General features: G+C 39.9%; 1 protein-coding gene across 1 annotated transcript; it reads right to left on the reverse strand.

The window, feature by feature from the left end:
- Positions 1-6,859: 6,859 nt before the first annotated feature.
- On the reverse strand, positions 6,860-16,359 carry stc1 (stanniocalcin 1). The gene is made up of 4 exons (XM_023978326.2): positions 16,070-16,359; positions 11,561-11,703; positions 11,234-11,445; positions 6,860-11,055 (listed from the first exon to the last, which is right to left on the reverse strand). The coding sequence occupies exons 1-4, from the start codon at positions 16,182-16,184 to the stop codon at positions 10,755-10,757; spliced, it is 771 nt and encodes a 256-aa protein (XP_023834094.1). The 5' UTR covers positions 16,185-16,359; the 3' UTR covers positions 6,860-10,754.
- Between the last annotated feature and the right edge of the window lie 650 nt (positions 16,360-17,009).

Below are 17,009 nucleotides of genomic sequence, written 5' to 3' on the forward strand. Positions count from 1 at the left end.
AGCGATTTCCACTAGATGGGCCAGCTGCAAAGTTGTCTATATTGTAAAAATACATGCATTTTGTTTTGCTTTTTGGTCTTAATGTTATGGTTAGGGTTAGGCATTAGGGTTAGCAGTGTGGTTAAGGTTAGGGTTAAGGTTAGGGTTAAGGATAGGGTTAGGTTTAAAATCAGATTGTATGACTCTGTGGCTGTGTGAGCTAGTGACCACTCTGCAGAGCTGCCTCCAGAACAAGAATCATGATGAAAACGCTAACCTGCATTATTTTTACAACTTCTTCATAAAGAAGTTAGAAGGTTTGGATTAGATTCATTTGTTGGAATATGTATAAATGGTATATCTTTAGTGTGGGTGTCTCACAGACCGCTTTGAGACTTCCCTGGAGAGGAATCTCATTGTAGCATTGGGAGATGGGGGAGGGGACAGAGGATACAGGGATCTGCTTCTCGTCAAGGAAACAGCCACTCTTCTCCATTGCTGCTAGGCAGAGGTCTCAACAGGCGCCAGCCCCAAACCTCCTTTAGTGCTGTCACTCACCGTGGATCCCTTTCCCTTGTAGGGTTCCTCCTGCACTCAGTGCACTGTATATATACCACACGCTCTGCACCTGAGATGCGTCTGTCACTGGCCCCCTATACTGGCAGCCAGCCCTTATGGAGATTTATATCTGTATCTGGTCTGCAAACATAGGCTGCATTCACACAGGCAGTCCAATTCTGATATTCTTTTCACTAGTTGGTATTTTGACCAATCAGATCATCTCTGAAAAAGATCTGATGTGGTTGGTCAAAATACCAATTAGCGGAAAAAATATCAGAATTGGGCTGCATGTGTAAACGCAGCCATAGAAGCTTAAATGGGTGCAATTTATATGGCCATGCTTCTCTGTGCTCCAAAATCAGATCTTCTCAATGTGTCTCAATGGTACTTCTTTTGATATTGATGTGTTAAGAATGTTGTGTTCATTTGATTAACCTCCATACTAACTTTATGAAACATATCTTTATGGTACATCAATTACGAGGTAGTTATTGAGAATGTACATGGTGAAATGGTAATTACACGTTAATAACCCAATAGTAGCACCACATGGCACCATTTGGTACCAGGTAGTTACCAGCTGTGGAGATTTATTTGAAGTATAACAGAAAGTATTTGTTATCAAACCATTTCCTTTTAGACACTAATGGAAAAAGTTGGATACATTATTAATTGTGCAACCACTAGATGTCTCTGCAAGACTGGCCTAATATGAACTATGTCTCCAAATTCTCTTGAGAGTACAGCAGTCCTGTACCTACAGGTAACTGCCAAAATAAAGGAAACACTTGAGTAAATGAGGGATACAAAGTGAGGGATACAGGTGTGGTTCCTGAGTTAATTAAGCAATTAACATCCCGTCATGCTTAGAGTCATGCAGTGTGTATAAAAATGTTCAGTTGCCCATTATTTGGGCTACCATGGCTAGAAGAAGAGATCTCAGTGACTTTGAAAGTGGCGACTCAAAGGAGCATAGTGGGTTTAAAATTGTGTGTGTGTGCGTGTGTGTGTGTGTGTGTGTGTGTGTGTGTGTGTGTGTGTGTGTGTGTGTGCGTGCGTGCGTGCGTGCGTGCGTGTGTGTGTGTGTGTGTGTTTCGGTCACCAGATCTCAACCCAATTGAACACTTATGGGAGATTATTGAGTGGCGACTGAGACAGCGTTTTCCACCACCAGCAACAAAACACCATGTGATGGAATTTCTCGTGGAAGAATGGTGTCTCATCTCTCCAATTGAGTTACAGACACCAGTATAATCTATGCAGAGGAGCATTGAATCCGTTCTGGAAGCTGGTGGTGGCCCATCGGCCTATTAAGACACTTTATGTTGGTGCTTCCTTTATCTTGGCAGTTAGCTGCATGTCAAATATCTTTTTGATTTAGCTTGACTGATGTGCAGAGTGGGCACAATTTGCAATTTGGGACTTCAACATGATTCGATGGTTAATTGTGTACAGGCAAGCTAAATCAAGCACACCTTAAAACTTCTTAGGGCTAGGTGTCCCGCTAGGAGGACAACTTCCGGTGAAACTGGAGGGCGAGCAATTCAAATAAACAATCATAAATATTATGGATTTTAAACATTTATGTACTAATAAGTGTCTTATATCGTCTGAAAGCTTAAATTCTTGTTAATCTAACGGCACTGTCCAATTTACAGTAGCTATTACAGCGAAAACATGCCATGCGATTGTTTGAGGACAGCGCCCCACATCAAAATATTTTCCCACCGGCACAGGTTTCATACATTCACATATAACGATTAAATATTCACTTACTTTTTGAAAATCTTCCTCTGATTTGTCATCGAAAGGGTCCCAGCTATAACATGTAGTGTCGTTTTGTTAGATCAAATCCTTCTTTATATCCCAAAAAGTCAGTTTAGTTGCGCCATCGATTTGAGTAATCCACTCGTTCAACTTGCAGAGAAAGGAATCTGAAAATCTACCCCTAAACTTTATTTCAACAAGTCATAATACGTTTCTATTTACTCCTCAGATACCCTAAAATGTAATCAAACTATAATATTTATTTCGGAAAGAAGTATGTTCAATAGGAAACCAATTTTAGCAGGTGCATAATGTCTTCATGGCGCATGCAAAAACGAATATCCAAGACTTAGTCCCTCTACTAAAACTGATATTTCTTATTAGTTTTTGAAGTTACAATCCTGAAACCTTGAACAACAACTGCTGACACCCTGTGGAAGCCATAGGAATTGCATCCAGCAAGATAATTTTCAACGTGACCTTTCCCTTGCATTTCTAAGAGGATGGTCTCTCTCTCAAAAAAATTCTGGGTTGGTTTTTCTTTGGATTTTATCCTACCATATCTATTGTGTTATATTCTCCTACATTATTTTAACATTTCTACAAACTTCAAAGTGTTTTCTTTCCAATGGTACCAATTATATGCATATCCTGGCTTTAGGGCCTGAGCTATAGGTAGTTTACTTTGGGCACGTCATTCAGACAGGAAGTGGAGAAAAAAGGGGCCTAGCCCTAAGAAGTTTTAAAGTATTTGGTAGTATTTGATATCAGAAAATACTTAAAGTAAGCACAAAAGTGATTTTCCATAACTGCATGTACCAGAGGAGGCTGGTGAAAGGAGCTATAGGAGAGCGGGCTCAATGTAATGGCTGGAATGGATGTAATGGAACAGAGTCAAACATGTGGTTTCCATATGTTTGATGTGCTTGATACCTTTCCATGTATTCCATTCAAGCCATTACAATGAGCCCGTGCTCGTATAGCTCCTCCCACCACCCTCCTCTAGCATGTACTTATACTAGCACCTTTTACAGTATGTTATTCCACTGGTAGTGCCCTGGTACAAGGTCTCAAGCAAGGCTTGGAAAACATCCCCATCTGGTGGTAGTGGTGAGACATCTGGCAGGTTCTAAAGTTTTGTGTGAATGTAGACCTAAAAGACCTGATCTTTCCCAACTGATCTTTCCCAACTTAAATCAACTGGATATTGTAGTTACTAAGCCAGCTGATTTTGATAAGGGCTATGTCTGAATATAACCTTGGGAATGCTGATAGTAATGTAGATGGATCCATGGTAACAGACAGTGTTAGTTCACTCCATTGTTGTTAACCAAGGTAGGTTGTGCTTTACTGAAACCCAGAATATTCAAGAGCCAGCTGGTGTGTTAAAGGTACAGAGAGGGTACAAAAATAGGCTATTGTTAATATATTATATTGAAACCTTAATTTTCAAACTAAAAGGTATATGGGTGAAATTGTTTGATAGATTAGCATGTGCAATATGTATTGTAATAAGAATTACTATATTGTGCAGATCATGAAGACAGTGAAATTACACTTCAATGTTTGAAGGGAAACTGATTGGAATTTATCGATGTGTTCGATTACATCGTCATCCTCATTCCTTTGAGAGAGAGGCCAAGGGCACAATTCATTCAAACCCTTTATATATACAGTGCCTTGCAAAAGTATTCACCCCCTTGGCATTTTTCCTATTTTGTTGCATTACGTGGTTGAATTAATTAGGATCCAAGTTTGTTGTATGGCATATATGATTACTTAACTATAGCACACTGTCCTCCAACCGCTTTTTCTTCATCTATCTTTAGTTAAATTCAATCTCATTCTCGTCCCTGGGTATTTCCCCAGTCAAATGAAGGGATTGTGGAGAGATTGCCTGTTGGATATAATCCTCCACTGGTCTTCTCAGTCACACTCCATTTCACTGCACATCTGATTTGTCACGCTGCCGATGAATATGTCAAGTTTTATGGGAAGAGAAAGACATAATGAATATCTAACACAGAGGGAGAAGCAGGATCTGCTTACCGCATTGATAATAGTGCAATGATCTTATCACATTGTTGACAGACGGTGTACAGATTTTCTGGAGGCATGGTGGCCAGCCTAATGATGTTAATGAAGAGTAATTACATGTAGTTCTTCCAAGATAGATTATATTTAATCTGCCACATTTCATAACATCAAATCCGTGAGAATAAATTGGAGGGGTTGCAAGAGGGTTGAGCTAGATGATCTGTGACCTTCATCCATCATCTGTTTAAAGGCATGGTACAATAGGCCTCTAAGAAGACTTGCTTTTCTGTTTATGGCTTTATCAAGCAAGTGCAGAATGCCCACTCATCTCACATGTTGAGTAAGGTGTGCAGAGCACCTCTAGACAAAATACATGTGCTTTATGTCCACTATGTATTTTCTCCAGTGAAGAGAATGCCCCCCTGTGGCCAGATGCAACCCCACTAGTAAATCTCTGCTTTGATTGTCTCCTCGCAAACGCATGTCGTGTTATCATAAAGGACTAATAGAGAAGTACATTTTTGTTCCAGGGAGTGGTCCTGCCTTGCACTTGGATTCCTTTAATGATATTAAAAGGCCCAATGCAGTCAAAAACTAGATTTTCCTGAGTTTTATATCATATTGTAGAATAGCTGATGTAACTAACACTGTAAAAATGTGAAAAAATGTTCTGATAGTTGCTTGTTGAAAATACAATCTACACAGTACCTTCTAATCAGCAGGTTTGCATGGGTGGTAGTTTCGGCTTTCAATGGTGACATCACCATGTGGTACATTGGTTAATAGACCAATAACAAAGAAAGTTCCAAATCTCTCTGCCAATAATAGCTCAAACACACCGGTAGGATTGTCAAACTTTTGCCTGCACCTCTGAACAGAGTGTCGGAGGTCCATCTCTTTTCTGTTCACACAGCAAAGACCTTGAAATCATCAGACACTCAGCCTTGTTAAAATTCTCCAAACCAGAAGTTTGCAGTTAGAGTGCAGTATATCTGCAGATTCTGCAATTACTGCATTCAAAATACCACAGTCGACGGCATTTACTACACTTTTACTGCCGTTTCAAAACGGCAGTTGCGGGGGCAGTTGCGGCAGTTGCGTTGTTTGGCAATGCATGTATGTCTGTGTTGCTTTATGGTATAGTCAATGCTATCTAGCTGTGCTAATTTTTTTAATTTAACCTCTTAAGGATAATTTAGTGTTGTGTGTATCGTGCTGCACTTGCCACCCCATTTGTGTCATATGAAGTGTGCGTGACTGCTTTGCTCGGTTAGCAAGCTAACAAAAAAATCATTCTTCATGCACAAAACTCTGTAGTTAGACGTGAAAGATGTAGACTTGCTCTAGAAAAAAATATGTATTGCTTTAGTTAGAACAATTCTGATAAAAGGGTGTGGATTAGACTGTAAAAAGTGCCACTATTTTTTCCTTTTTCTTGTCACTTCTGTTGGCTCCCCCATGTGGAGATGAATGCTCTCTGATTGGCTCAAAGTCAAGTTGTTGGCCACGAGGAGCATTGCGATTCTACAAGTAGAAACGTCAGGTTCATTGGTACCAGGTCGGTACGCAGCAGGTGAGTCTTTTGCTCTAGCAATAGAAGAAACGGCCTCCTACTCTGAAAAGTACCTACCGGCAGTCTGTATCGACAGTCAGATTCACCTAGCAAAATTCTTGCTTGAGAAATATTTTTTTCCTAAAAGCAATTTTTTGTCCATTTTAATGGAAATCTATTACAGTAAGGTACTTAATTGTTGCCCAGAATTGTTTTCATATTGATATAAACATGGCTGAATTGGGTCTTTACATCTATACTTGTAGTAAAAGAGGCTAGTGCACTGCACTGTGCAAGAGAATGGGCTGATGACTTCCATGTGAGTGCCTCTTTAAAAGCAGAACATGTTGGAATCACTCTGTGCAGAGAAGCTGCATCACCTATCCCTGGGACTGGAGTGCTGCTGATGAGAAAGCCCTACAGGACTCTTCCAAATTGGCATGAAATTATATCTGTCTCTGACTGAGATAGCGGTCATGCAGCCACTTGCGTACCGCTCTCTCTTTTCCTGGGGCACTCCAATGGTACAGGCACTTTGCAGTTTCAGCTCGTTTGTGCTCAAGTTTAAGAAAGTTCATTTTCATAAGGACATGCTCTATTTGTCCTTGTTTCCTACTTCATGGGTCCTAGCAGATTTGTCACAGCCAGAAAGCACTGAGGAGATATGGCTTGCTTGTGTAATATTCTATGGTATTGGTAGCAAGCTTCCCTATTCTGAATCAGACTGGAGATCAATATTGGCCATTGTGATATGCACATCTACTCTCAAGTGATGGAACTGCTTGTAATATCATCAGACAAATAACAACTCATTACAGTACAATTATTTATAGATATTCACTTGCTAATAATTGCACTTCTTTTTCAGATTTGAAGTTTAGATGTACAGTATGTGTTAGCAGAACAAAGTTTACATGTTAGTAAAATGAACGCAGTCAACACATTTGATACCATATGCCAGATATGATAATAGTTTATTTCTAATCAGCAAAGACACACAGATGATACATTTGTATCTTTCATAAGTTTCAGCACAGAGAAAAACCCCATACATATCTACAGTATGGGTATATATGTAGATGAGTATGTATTAAAGTGCAAGTGATTTACAAGGATCAATCATGCTTAACATACAGTAGCTATTGTATTAGGAACTTCAGCAAGCAATCTCCTCAAATATCTTACTGATTAATTTTATCTACGAATTTGAAAGTAAAGTAACTGTCACTACGATTAAGATGTCATTCTTATTAATCAACCCAGTAGTTTTAATTCTGGCAAAACATGTATACTGTATTTATATTGATTTCAAGTCTTGAGAAGAACGAGTACCACGAAGTTTCAGAGTACAGTCCCCAGCCTGCCCTAAACGTATAGTGTATCAAAAGAAACTGCTGCTGCTGATTTCACTATGGATAGATTTAGCTATAGATCTAGCTAATAATCCAGTAGGCCTATCACCAAAATTCACCCTAATCTTGATTTGCAACAAATAGCGTAGCTCTTTCCTGCAGTCAAATGACCAAATCGCCCTCTAGTGGCCTCATGGGTGGAATTATTCATATTTTTCATAACTGTATAAATCATAAACATGTATTTTTTTAACGCATAAAATCCAGTGTTTCTTTGCAAACGGTTTTGTTATATTTCAGTATTCTGTGATGTATACAAAGTGTAATATTGGGATGCCAACTCAAAATGGAATACATTTCAACTCTATATCTGACACGGTACAGGTGTCTTCATTTATCAAGCCCATAACCATGTGTGTGAGGTGTATACTTTAGTTTCAAAGGGTGCGTTTGTAAATCCACTCTGGCTATCTACGCCGATTTCCGGGCACTCTCGTCTGAGTGTGCAAGAGCACAGAATAACTGAGCAATTTATGACCGGTGTCAGTAAATGTTGGCAAAAAACACAATTAAATTGTTGCCAGCAGCACAGTTAGTCAACAACGCTCTACATAACATGAAAACCACCTCTGCTAGGGCGAGTAAAATGGTCAGAGTGAGGGGTTCTGTCATTTGTGTCTGGAAGTAGCTAGAAAGCAAGCAAACTTCAGCCAGTTAGCTTGGGTGCTTAAGTGCAGTTGTGAGGTCAGAAAGCTTGGATCAACCCTACTCCTCGGCCAGAGCGTCCAGAGCGTGCAGTGTGTGCTCTGAAAAAGCTATGAATTTACGAACGCCCAGAGCGCACTGGTACTTCAGAGTGAATTTATGAACACACCTAAAATAGATTTGTTTAAGACTACCAAGAAACATTGTGTGACCCTGATTTAGCCCACTGCAGTAAAAGGCTAATGAACAAAACATGTCTTGTAAGTCTGTTAATTTAATTTAATTCTCAGACTTTCATACACCACCTTTAAACGAAACACACATTCTAAAATACGATAATGAACCATCTAGGTTTGGGCACATCCTCATCAGAACAGACATTCAATATAAGATACATTCTCTGAAGTTACCCAGAACTTGGATGTATAAGCATAGTCTCAAGGGAGAGGAAATAAACAGAATACCATTGGCATATATTCACTGCAAGCAACATTCAAAGAAATGTACAAATTCCAGAAGAAGTGCCAAACTGAATGTAAATGGTCAAATGCAATTATACAGATTGATGCCAGGTTCTGTGAATGGGTTTTTACCAAAGATATCCAAGTAAATGTTTTAGGGGAAAATTATAATCCATCATACAAGGGAGCAAGCTATTCTTTAGCAGCAACTGTTCTGGATTTGTCCAGCTATTACAGACACAGAGATATTAACAGTACAGAAAGGACGTAGCCCCAACCCATCACAAGTGTTGAACGATTCTGTGGCCCTTTAGTGGTCATAAGAGATGCAAAGTGTGCATGTAACATAAGTAATACAGTCTTAACATTTCTGAGGGATTTTTTCCCTTACTTTTTATTTTGAATATACACTATATTGCTACTAAAAGCAAGATATTATATCCCAAGAAAAATACTAAACAAAAAACAATACAACAGAGACCACAGCAACAAACTCAGCAACAGAAAGGGGGAGTCCAGGGGCACATTGCATTGCCTGCTACTTCACTATAAGTATGGGAGCAAATAAGCTGCTGCCACATWRATTCAGCATCAGCTGGCWRTGTTTGTGACAAAGGGCAWGMTTGTGTGTRARTGTGAATCCTCCARATGAGAGATTATTGCATAGGTTTGTGAGTTCTTAACATTTCACATGATTTTGTATTGTAAAACCATCACATCTCTTTAACGTTCTTTTCCCCTATTGTACATCTCCCTCAGCCAGGTATGTGCACTGTGAGAATACACTGCTCAAAGTCATGATGAATTAATCTCCCTCTATTGAAGCACTTATGAAGTTATGTCACTAGGGTAACCTTTCTGAGAGATACATTCTTTTGCATGATGTTAAGAATAGATTCAGCAAATGCTTTGCAGTTCCGTCTTCAAGTTTATCTGTTTGTTAACTGTACAATGAATGGCTTGACCACAATTTCTCTCTACCTTTATAACATTATTAACTGGGTTTGGAAAATAAACACAAAGTCCCCTTGCAACAGTACATAAGTGACAATGTTGTTCCCCTATGTCCAGCACAGAGTCATACCATGGGTCCTATTCAGTCAACAGAGCGGAAAGTGTGGAGAGTGGCAGATACTATAGTATTTGATCATGAGCCCCCATTGAAATAGGAGCCATGACCAAACTGCACTTTAAAATTGTATATCTGTAACTAAAACTACAGCAACATCATAAAATAACAACTTAAATAATATAGTAGGAAAATAAATATCAATATTATACCAACAAGGCTTTTAAATAGTCATTATCAACACTGGAAGTCAGTGTGTATGATCCAACCCCTCCGTGTCATATTCACCAGGGAGAATGTTGTTCATCAGTCCAAGGGGGTGACCTCTATCAATCTCAGGGGGTCACCTACTCATAAGTTACACTGCTGGTACATACTTATTGTGAACTGAGTGTTTCAGGACAGAACATATGTAGTTGTATCTAAACAATGCTATATTCTCTGGTATAGGCGTTAGCTAAACACCTTTCACCACATTTAAGTCTGTTTTGAATGACATTTTGGGTGGTTTCAAGTTATTTGGTCGGTCTAAAGTAGCTTCCTGCGCAAAGTTGATTAGGATTGCTCTCATCTGAGGGACACGCCTCTCACAGAGCTAGCTGTGGCCATCTGAGACTAATAATTAATAAATAAATAAATCCTGTTTGTGTCAGTGACTATGTGACACTGATTTATATAGCACACTCATTTGACTAATCTCATCATAATATAGAAATATCTCACATAAACTGTATGAAACATCTATTAATAATGATCTATTGATGAAGATATTGTTGACTTATCAATTGATATTCTACTAATGGATGCACATTTGAATATTGCAACCAAAATTATTTGGGAACACTTGTGCTCTATAGATATGAACCATACCTGCAGGTTTATGCTTGAAATCCTAGACAGAAAACTTAGAGGGACATCATCCTCACTAGGCTCTCAGATGATACTATATCAAGTATGGGAAGTGAACAGGAATGAACTGGGCCAAGTTGTGGTGCTACAATAACATGTTCAATGAACAAACAGTGTGAGTGATAAGAGTTAGGAAATAGTTTAGGGGAGGGGATCCTCTCTAACCTAAGGTACAATGTATCTCACACAACAACTCAAACTTTGATGTTAAACATACTTGAAACACATTGGCTATTCTCTTAGAGGTGCATGTTATTTTCCAGTCTGGAGAGGAATGATTCTTAAATACCCAAGTGAAGAGACCACTGTTAGCTTGTTTATGTTTTTGAGGGGTGTGTGTAGTTTCTGGATCTGAGTGGGAGTTAGGAGCTGTCACCAGTGGCACGCTTCTTGCCTAAATGGCTGGCAGAGTCTCTGTTGCGTAGACCAGGCTGGATCTTATACATGTGTGGACCCATGGACCACTGCAAGCTCCCACGGCCCTCCACTCCAGTTGGAACGGCAGCAACAATAGCAGCAGCAGCTGAGGGGCAGGGCTTGTTCTGCAGCAGCTGGAAGAGAATGGTCATCTCTGGGCCAAGCCTGGACACCATACTGGCCCTCACCAGATCCACAGTCTCCTCATCACAGTCCATCAGGCTCTGGAGGAGCTTACCGTAAAACCTACAAGAGGATGCAGCATGCATTTTTGTTGCTGTACAATTTCAAAGTATGTTTTGGGAGCCCACTGAAATGTATTTGCTTCAATAGAGTGAGGGTATCAAATACATAGCTTTTGTTGTACGAAGATAAAGTTAAACAGAAATGGAAGCCCTTTGACCCACGTTTTCTAGGAACTCACCTGTTGGGGAAGTGGCTTGGGAGCTGTGCCACCTCTCCAATGGCATCTGGGTTGATGCGGGCGATAGTGCAGATATCCAGCTTGCTGTAGCACTCCTCCTGAACCTCTGAGATCATTCTTTGAAAGGTGGAGCAGCGGCGGATGGTGGGGAACACCTTTGAGGTGATGCCATTGGCAATGCACTTGAGGCTCTCTTTCACAAAGGCTTTGCCCTGCACAAAACCACATATCATAGTCATACCACAGAACATGACTCAACTTCAGTCAACAGGTTTAATCTACTGCAACATATTGTGTCAGATTTGAAGAGAGGAAGAATGATCATACCTGAGTGTCAAATTTAGCTGCACTGTACAGAAAGGACTTGCAGATGTCGTGCATGCCATCTGTGTCACACGTGGAGTTCTCCAGACAGGCGAAAGCTCCACAGCCTACTTGGAGGGCACTGTTCAGACAGCGTGCCACGTCAGCTGTAGACAGAGGGAAGGGATCATTAGCAGGGGGCAGGCTACCATACACCTCTCAACAAGAATTGAAAGATAATCAGCCTGTATTGGTTGTGAACCAAACAAGGAAGTGATCTGATGAGAATTTACATGCATAGTTGATTCTATGCCGATATCATCAATATTCAGACAAATTACAACTTGACTGGTCACTGGACATGTCAAACCCTTTAAGACTGGGAGACAATTTAGGATAATTACATTTCCTCTTCCTGGGAAAGAATTTTATGGATATTCCAGCATTTTGGTTCTTGGAACAGACTTGTGACCAACTGCACCAAAAATACCCAAAGGTCTCTTATGGAGTCATGGCATGTCACACCCACACACACTGGTGCGAGTGTTGCTTATTCAGGATCAGGTTCTGCTGACTTTCACTTTTGGCACCAGACCCCTTGTTTCCATTACCCTCATATGTGACAAGGCAATAATATTATGCTCAATTGGAAGGTGTGCCAAACCACCTCTGACACTCATCACCATGAACTGTGCACACTTAACAGTACAGTCAAGTACCCTGTCCTCCATGGGTCACTGCCCCATTCCTCAGAAATAGATCTAATGTGCATGTGTCACATAAATATAGCCTCAGACTTAATATTAAAGAGCAAGCTGATATACACAGCTGTGTAAACTACTCTGACGAGGCAAAGATCTAAAATATCCAGAAAACCCCCAAATGTCTTCCAATGAGTGCCTCTAATGTCCATTTAGTAAGACTGGGACAAGTTCATGGTAAGCATACAGCAATTGTGACAATGAGCTGATGTACTGTATCACAAATGGATGCACTCTCGTTCTGTGAACCTTTTGGGTCCAGCCGAGCCCACACTAATTAACTAGCAAATCAGCAATGAATCGCTATGGCTGTCAAGCAGATAAGTGATCTCTAAGTGGTACAACACTCTAATCACTAATCAAACTGTCCCTCCACCGTGTTTCTCTCAGGTCGTTGGATCATTTCCACATTCTGTGGATGCACGCATAGAAATATAGAAATTGTATTTCTAAAGATGCACACCCCTTCGATATCTCTTATTGGTAGGACCAAGGAGGCCAATGTGGCAGATACTTAGTCTGATGTAACCTCTGCATTGGTTTAAATAACAAATAAGGGCTTAATAATCACACCTAGATAACACCTCATTCATTGCCTTATCTCCTAATTTAGGCCTTTCACTGCTCTGCTCATTTTATGGGACTGTTAATACAACTGCCTTTCTGAGAATGTAGGCTATAGAAAACCATCTCATATACACATTTTTGGAAAGAGTGCATGAGCACTTATTCCATCAACTAATTTACCGGTAAACAGAATACATGGTGGTAGACAGCCCCCTGCAATGTAGACCTAGGCCATTATTATTATTATTATTTTTTATTGCTATACAATATCATCACTTTTAAGGGGCCGTGCTTAGTTGAAAGATGTTATTTTCACTTTATTAATTGCATGGGAATACTATGGGCAGTTTCAGTTGGCAAGCCATTGAAAAGGGACTTAAAGGGAGCCTACTGAATGAGCAACCTGGACTTCACATAGAATTGTAATTTGTGCAATATGTTACGAATTTGAAAAACGTATCATATTTTATGAATTCCAATTTGTTGTGGCTAACCTTAGCTAGGTGGCTAATGCTAACATTTGCTAAGTGGCTAACATTAGCTAGGCTAGGGGTTAGGGTTAGTTGTTTTGTTAATTCGGATCCCCATTAGCTTTAGTAGAAGCAGCAGCTACTCTTCCTGCAGCCCACAAAAAAAACCATGACAAGTAACAAAACACTGATACACTGTTAAAGGACAGTCACACAAATGTAAAATGCAATGATATACAAACAATACAACAAAAAAACGAATACAAATAATACAACTAAAAATCTGACTGTTAGAGTGTGTCTGCTTGTGTGTGTCCCCTCACAGTCCCCGCTGTTCCATGAGTTATTTCATCTGTTTTTAAAAGGCAATTTTGCTGTTTGCTTGATTATTGGAGATGGAAGAGAGATCCATGCAATCATGGTTCTGTATAAAACTATTCGTTGCCGTAAATTTGTTTTGGACTTGGGTCCCTGGTGGCATGTCTTGTGGGGTATGTATGGGTGTCTAGTTAAATAAAGGTTAAATAAATCAAATAAATGTATGGGTGTCTGAGCTGAATGTTATTTGATTATGTAGACAATCTAGAATTTTCATCACAGTAATATTTATCATAAAACTAGACAAGATGCAGTACATTTCTTGTCAACCCTCAATCAGGAAAGACTGACATGCATGTTGTTGATGTTAGTTCTGTATGTGCAATTAAGGGCAAGGTGTGCTGCTCTGTTAGGAGCAGTTAGGTTAAAGGGTTAAGGTTAGCTAACATACTAAGTAGTTGCAAAGTAGTAAGTAGTTGCTAATTAGCTAAATCTGTCCGTGATGAGATTCGAACACACAACCTTTGGGTTGTTAGAAGTTTGCATTATACGCCAACCGATCCACCCTGACCAGCAACTCTACTTTTGTTTTTGCCTTAAGTAACCTTCCGTGTTATATCATAAATACGTGTCCTGGATATACATTTACTATGTTACATCTAGTCTATGAGACCAGACTTGGAATGAGTGGGTGGGGACGTGCATCATGCCCAGTGGCGACGCGTCATTCAGGGAAGGTTGAGCCCCACCTGTTTAGTTAAATCAATTTTAAAAAATGGCCTGTTTTGCAGTTTTGATAGAACTCCTGGTCAATGGCCAACATTCTTTCATCAAAGAAATGAACGTCTCCACATAGAGAAAGATATAGGCCTCTAGTGGCCAAACGGCCATTTTAGCATGGGCAGCGCCATTGAGCGCTTCCATTTTAATGTAGTCACGGATGGCTACAGGCTGCCACTTTCTTTCTTTTTTTAGGAACTCAGTCGGTGCCTCAACTTACTGTTGAGAGTTAGAATAGTAAAATGTACAGTTCGAAATTTGGTTGTGCATCAACAGTTCTTCTCTTGTTTAGTCAGTCACTGACAGTCAGTCAGTTAGCTATGTCAGCTAAAAAAAAAATATTGGTAAGTTAGTCTAGCCAGTTATCTAAACTTGTAGTAATATTGACCGAATACCGACTGGGCACGCAGAGGGTGGCCCACATTGATTTTGTTAGTCACGCTCACTCAAAATGTGTAGAATTGCAGGAAATGATCTTTAAAACTGCCAACATTTCTATCCACCCCATGGCTAAACTCGTAGAATTTCTGGAAATTAGATTTAAGAAATGCTGAAGTGTTTAGGGCCCCCAAAAGGCTAGAGCAGGCCCTTAATGTAGTCAACCGAGTGGGACTTCAACTTCATTGGTTGATCCTTCCATTAGGAGGTGGACAACTTCAAAATGGAGATTGCCTCAATGGTGCTGCCCATGCGGTCACGCATGCTACAATGGCACAGATACAAAAATGAGTACTCTATCTATCTCTATGTGTTTCCACCTTCTTTGCTTTCACTTTGATAGGCCTATCCCCTTCAAGTTTGTTCTGGCATTAGGTGCTTCATTCATCCAGTCAAGACCGTAGCCAGTAGCCACAGGTGGGTGCAGTAGTCCGTATTTATTTTGCCTACAGCAATAGTATCTTCACTTTACACTGGTGACTGCTTTGAAGAATACCAATACATTTAAAATATGATGGGTCCATAGTTGTTTCCAAACACTTGTAAATCGTTTATTTTGTGGTAATTTTTTTTATATCTTTAACAGTGCGTAAAGCAACATTGCAGGTAGACTAATGTATGACATTCGCAACACTGAAACGACATTACTTGTTGAGTATGTGACACAATCTATAAGCAAATCAAGTGTTTATAATACAGTAAAGGCAGTGACCAAATAACCATTGATGCATTGATCCACACGATACAAGTGGGCTCACCTACATCAATGCATTTCCATATCTGTCCTAAAAGAAATATGAATCTCTCTCATGTTCTCTCCTCCGGTCACTCATCGGGTTTAACCAACCCACACGACCATTAATTCAAAGACATTTGTTCATAGACCATTTATTCAACATCTGATGGTGGTATACAGCTTTCAAGCACAGGTGTCAGTCACTGCGAAACTCGCACTCATCTGTTGCCGGTAAAACACCGGTAACGGTGAGTAACCTATCCTTGTTCAGCTATTCATTATCCTGTCGATCAAGGCGTTCGTTCACTTGGAAACAGAGCTGCATATCATGAAATGGCAAACATTTCTCCCCCATACTGTGCAGTGCATACAAGGTAATATAGGATAAAAAAAATATGTGCATGAGAACACCGCATCCGCTCAAAAATATGCAATATTGTAAAAGAGACTGTTTGTTACTTACAAGGGGTATTTGCTGAAAAGCGGGCTCTTCTGGGTGAATACGACTCGTTCTGATCCAGTTCATATGCAGATGCAATCAGCACCATTAGAAGAAAAAGTCCGGTCCTCAAAGGCATTATTCAATAATCACTGATGATCTAACAAAATACAAATAGTGTTTCTTGCTTATCTTATTTATAGTTCATACAGCTCTGAAGATGTACAGTGCCGTGTTTTCAACAATGTAAATCTATTAGGTTACTAAGTAGGCTACCATCTACACAATGCGGCTTCCCTGGACCGTACACTGATTTCTTTTGACGAGCATGACAGATAGAGCGCTGGTCTGCATGGGTTTATATCGGACTGCGCACATTACGAGTCTCCTGGTTAGCCCAATCAAAACACAGCATCCACGACCACGCTTTCTCTCTCCAACACCCTGCTTTCTCTCTCCAGTCGCCTAATTGATTGATCATTTTACTGTAGCCTACATTGAAATTCAACTCATGTGGTCTTGGGTAGCCCATTACGCGACAATGATAGCCTACATACATTATTATTTCAGTCGATAAAACAATTAATCTTTAGTGCCTCTTGCCATCTCAAGTCAAACTGAGTTTATTAGCCTATTTATTCAGTCAAAATTGACATTAATTTGTTTTTATAGTCAATGCCTTTCGGTCTATCTGTTCTCTTCAACCAACCGTTGACTGGCATATTCACTTGATTGATTGTTCATTACGTTTCTGTGCGCCATATGCAAACTTCAGTAAGAGTGAAATAGATTTAATGTTACCTGATGTTACCTGAACCCATGCAAACCAATATCATATAGTCCTTTTTTGCTATTTCCATTTGCTAAAATAGACAGGACAGATTGGTGGCAACATTGACACTGGGTAAGTTCTCGACAACCAGTCGCATGGTCCAGTCCAATTTCTGTCAACACGAATGTATCA

Source organism: Salvelinus sp. IW2-2015, linkage group LG33 (genome assembly GCF_002910315.2).
Source record: "Salvelinus sp. IW2-2015 linkage group LG33, ASM291031v2, whole genome shotgun sequence".
Lineage (NCBI taxonomy): Eukaryota > Metazoa > Chordata > Actinopteri > Salmoniformes > Salmonidae > Salvelinus > Salvelinus sp. IW2-2015.

Bases quoted from the DNA above. Each gene is read 5' to 3' on its own strand.
- stc1 (XM_023978326.2), bottom strand. From the start codon at position 16,184: ATGCCTTTGAGGACCGGACTTTTTCTTCTAATGGTGCTGATTGCATCT. The intron at 11,704-16,069 runs GTAAGTAACAAA...CTCTGTCTACAG, and splicing joins CTTTTCAGCAAATACCCCTT to CTGACGTGGCACGCTGTCTG. The intron at 11,056-11,233 runs GTGAGTTCCTAG...ATCCTCTTGTAG, and splicing joins CCAAGCCACTTCCCCAACAG to GTTTTACGGTAAGCTCCTCC.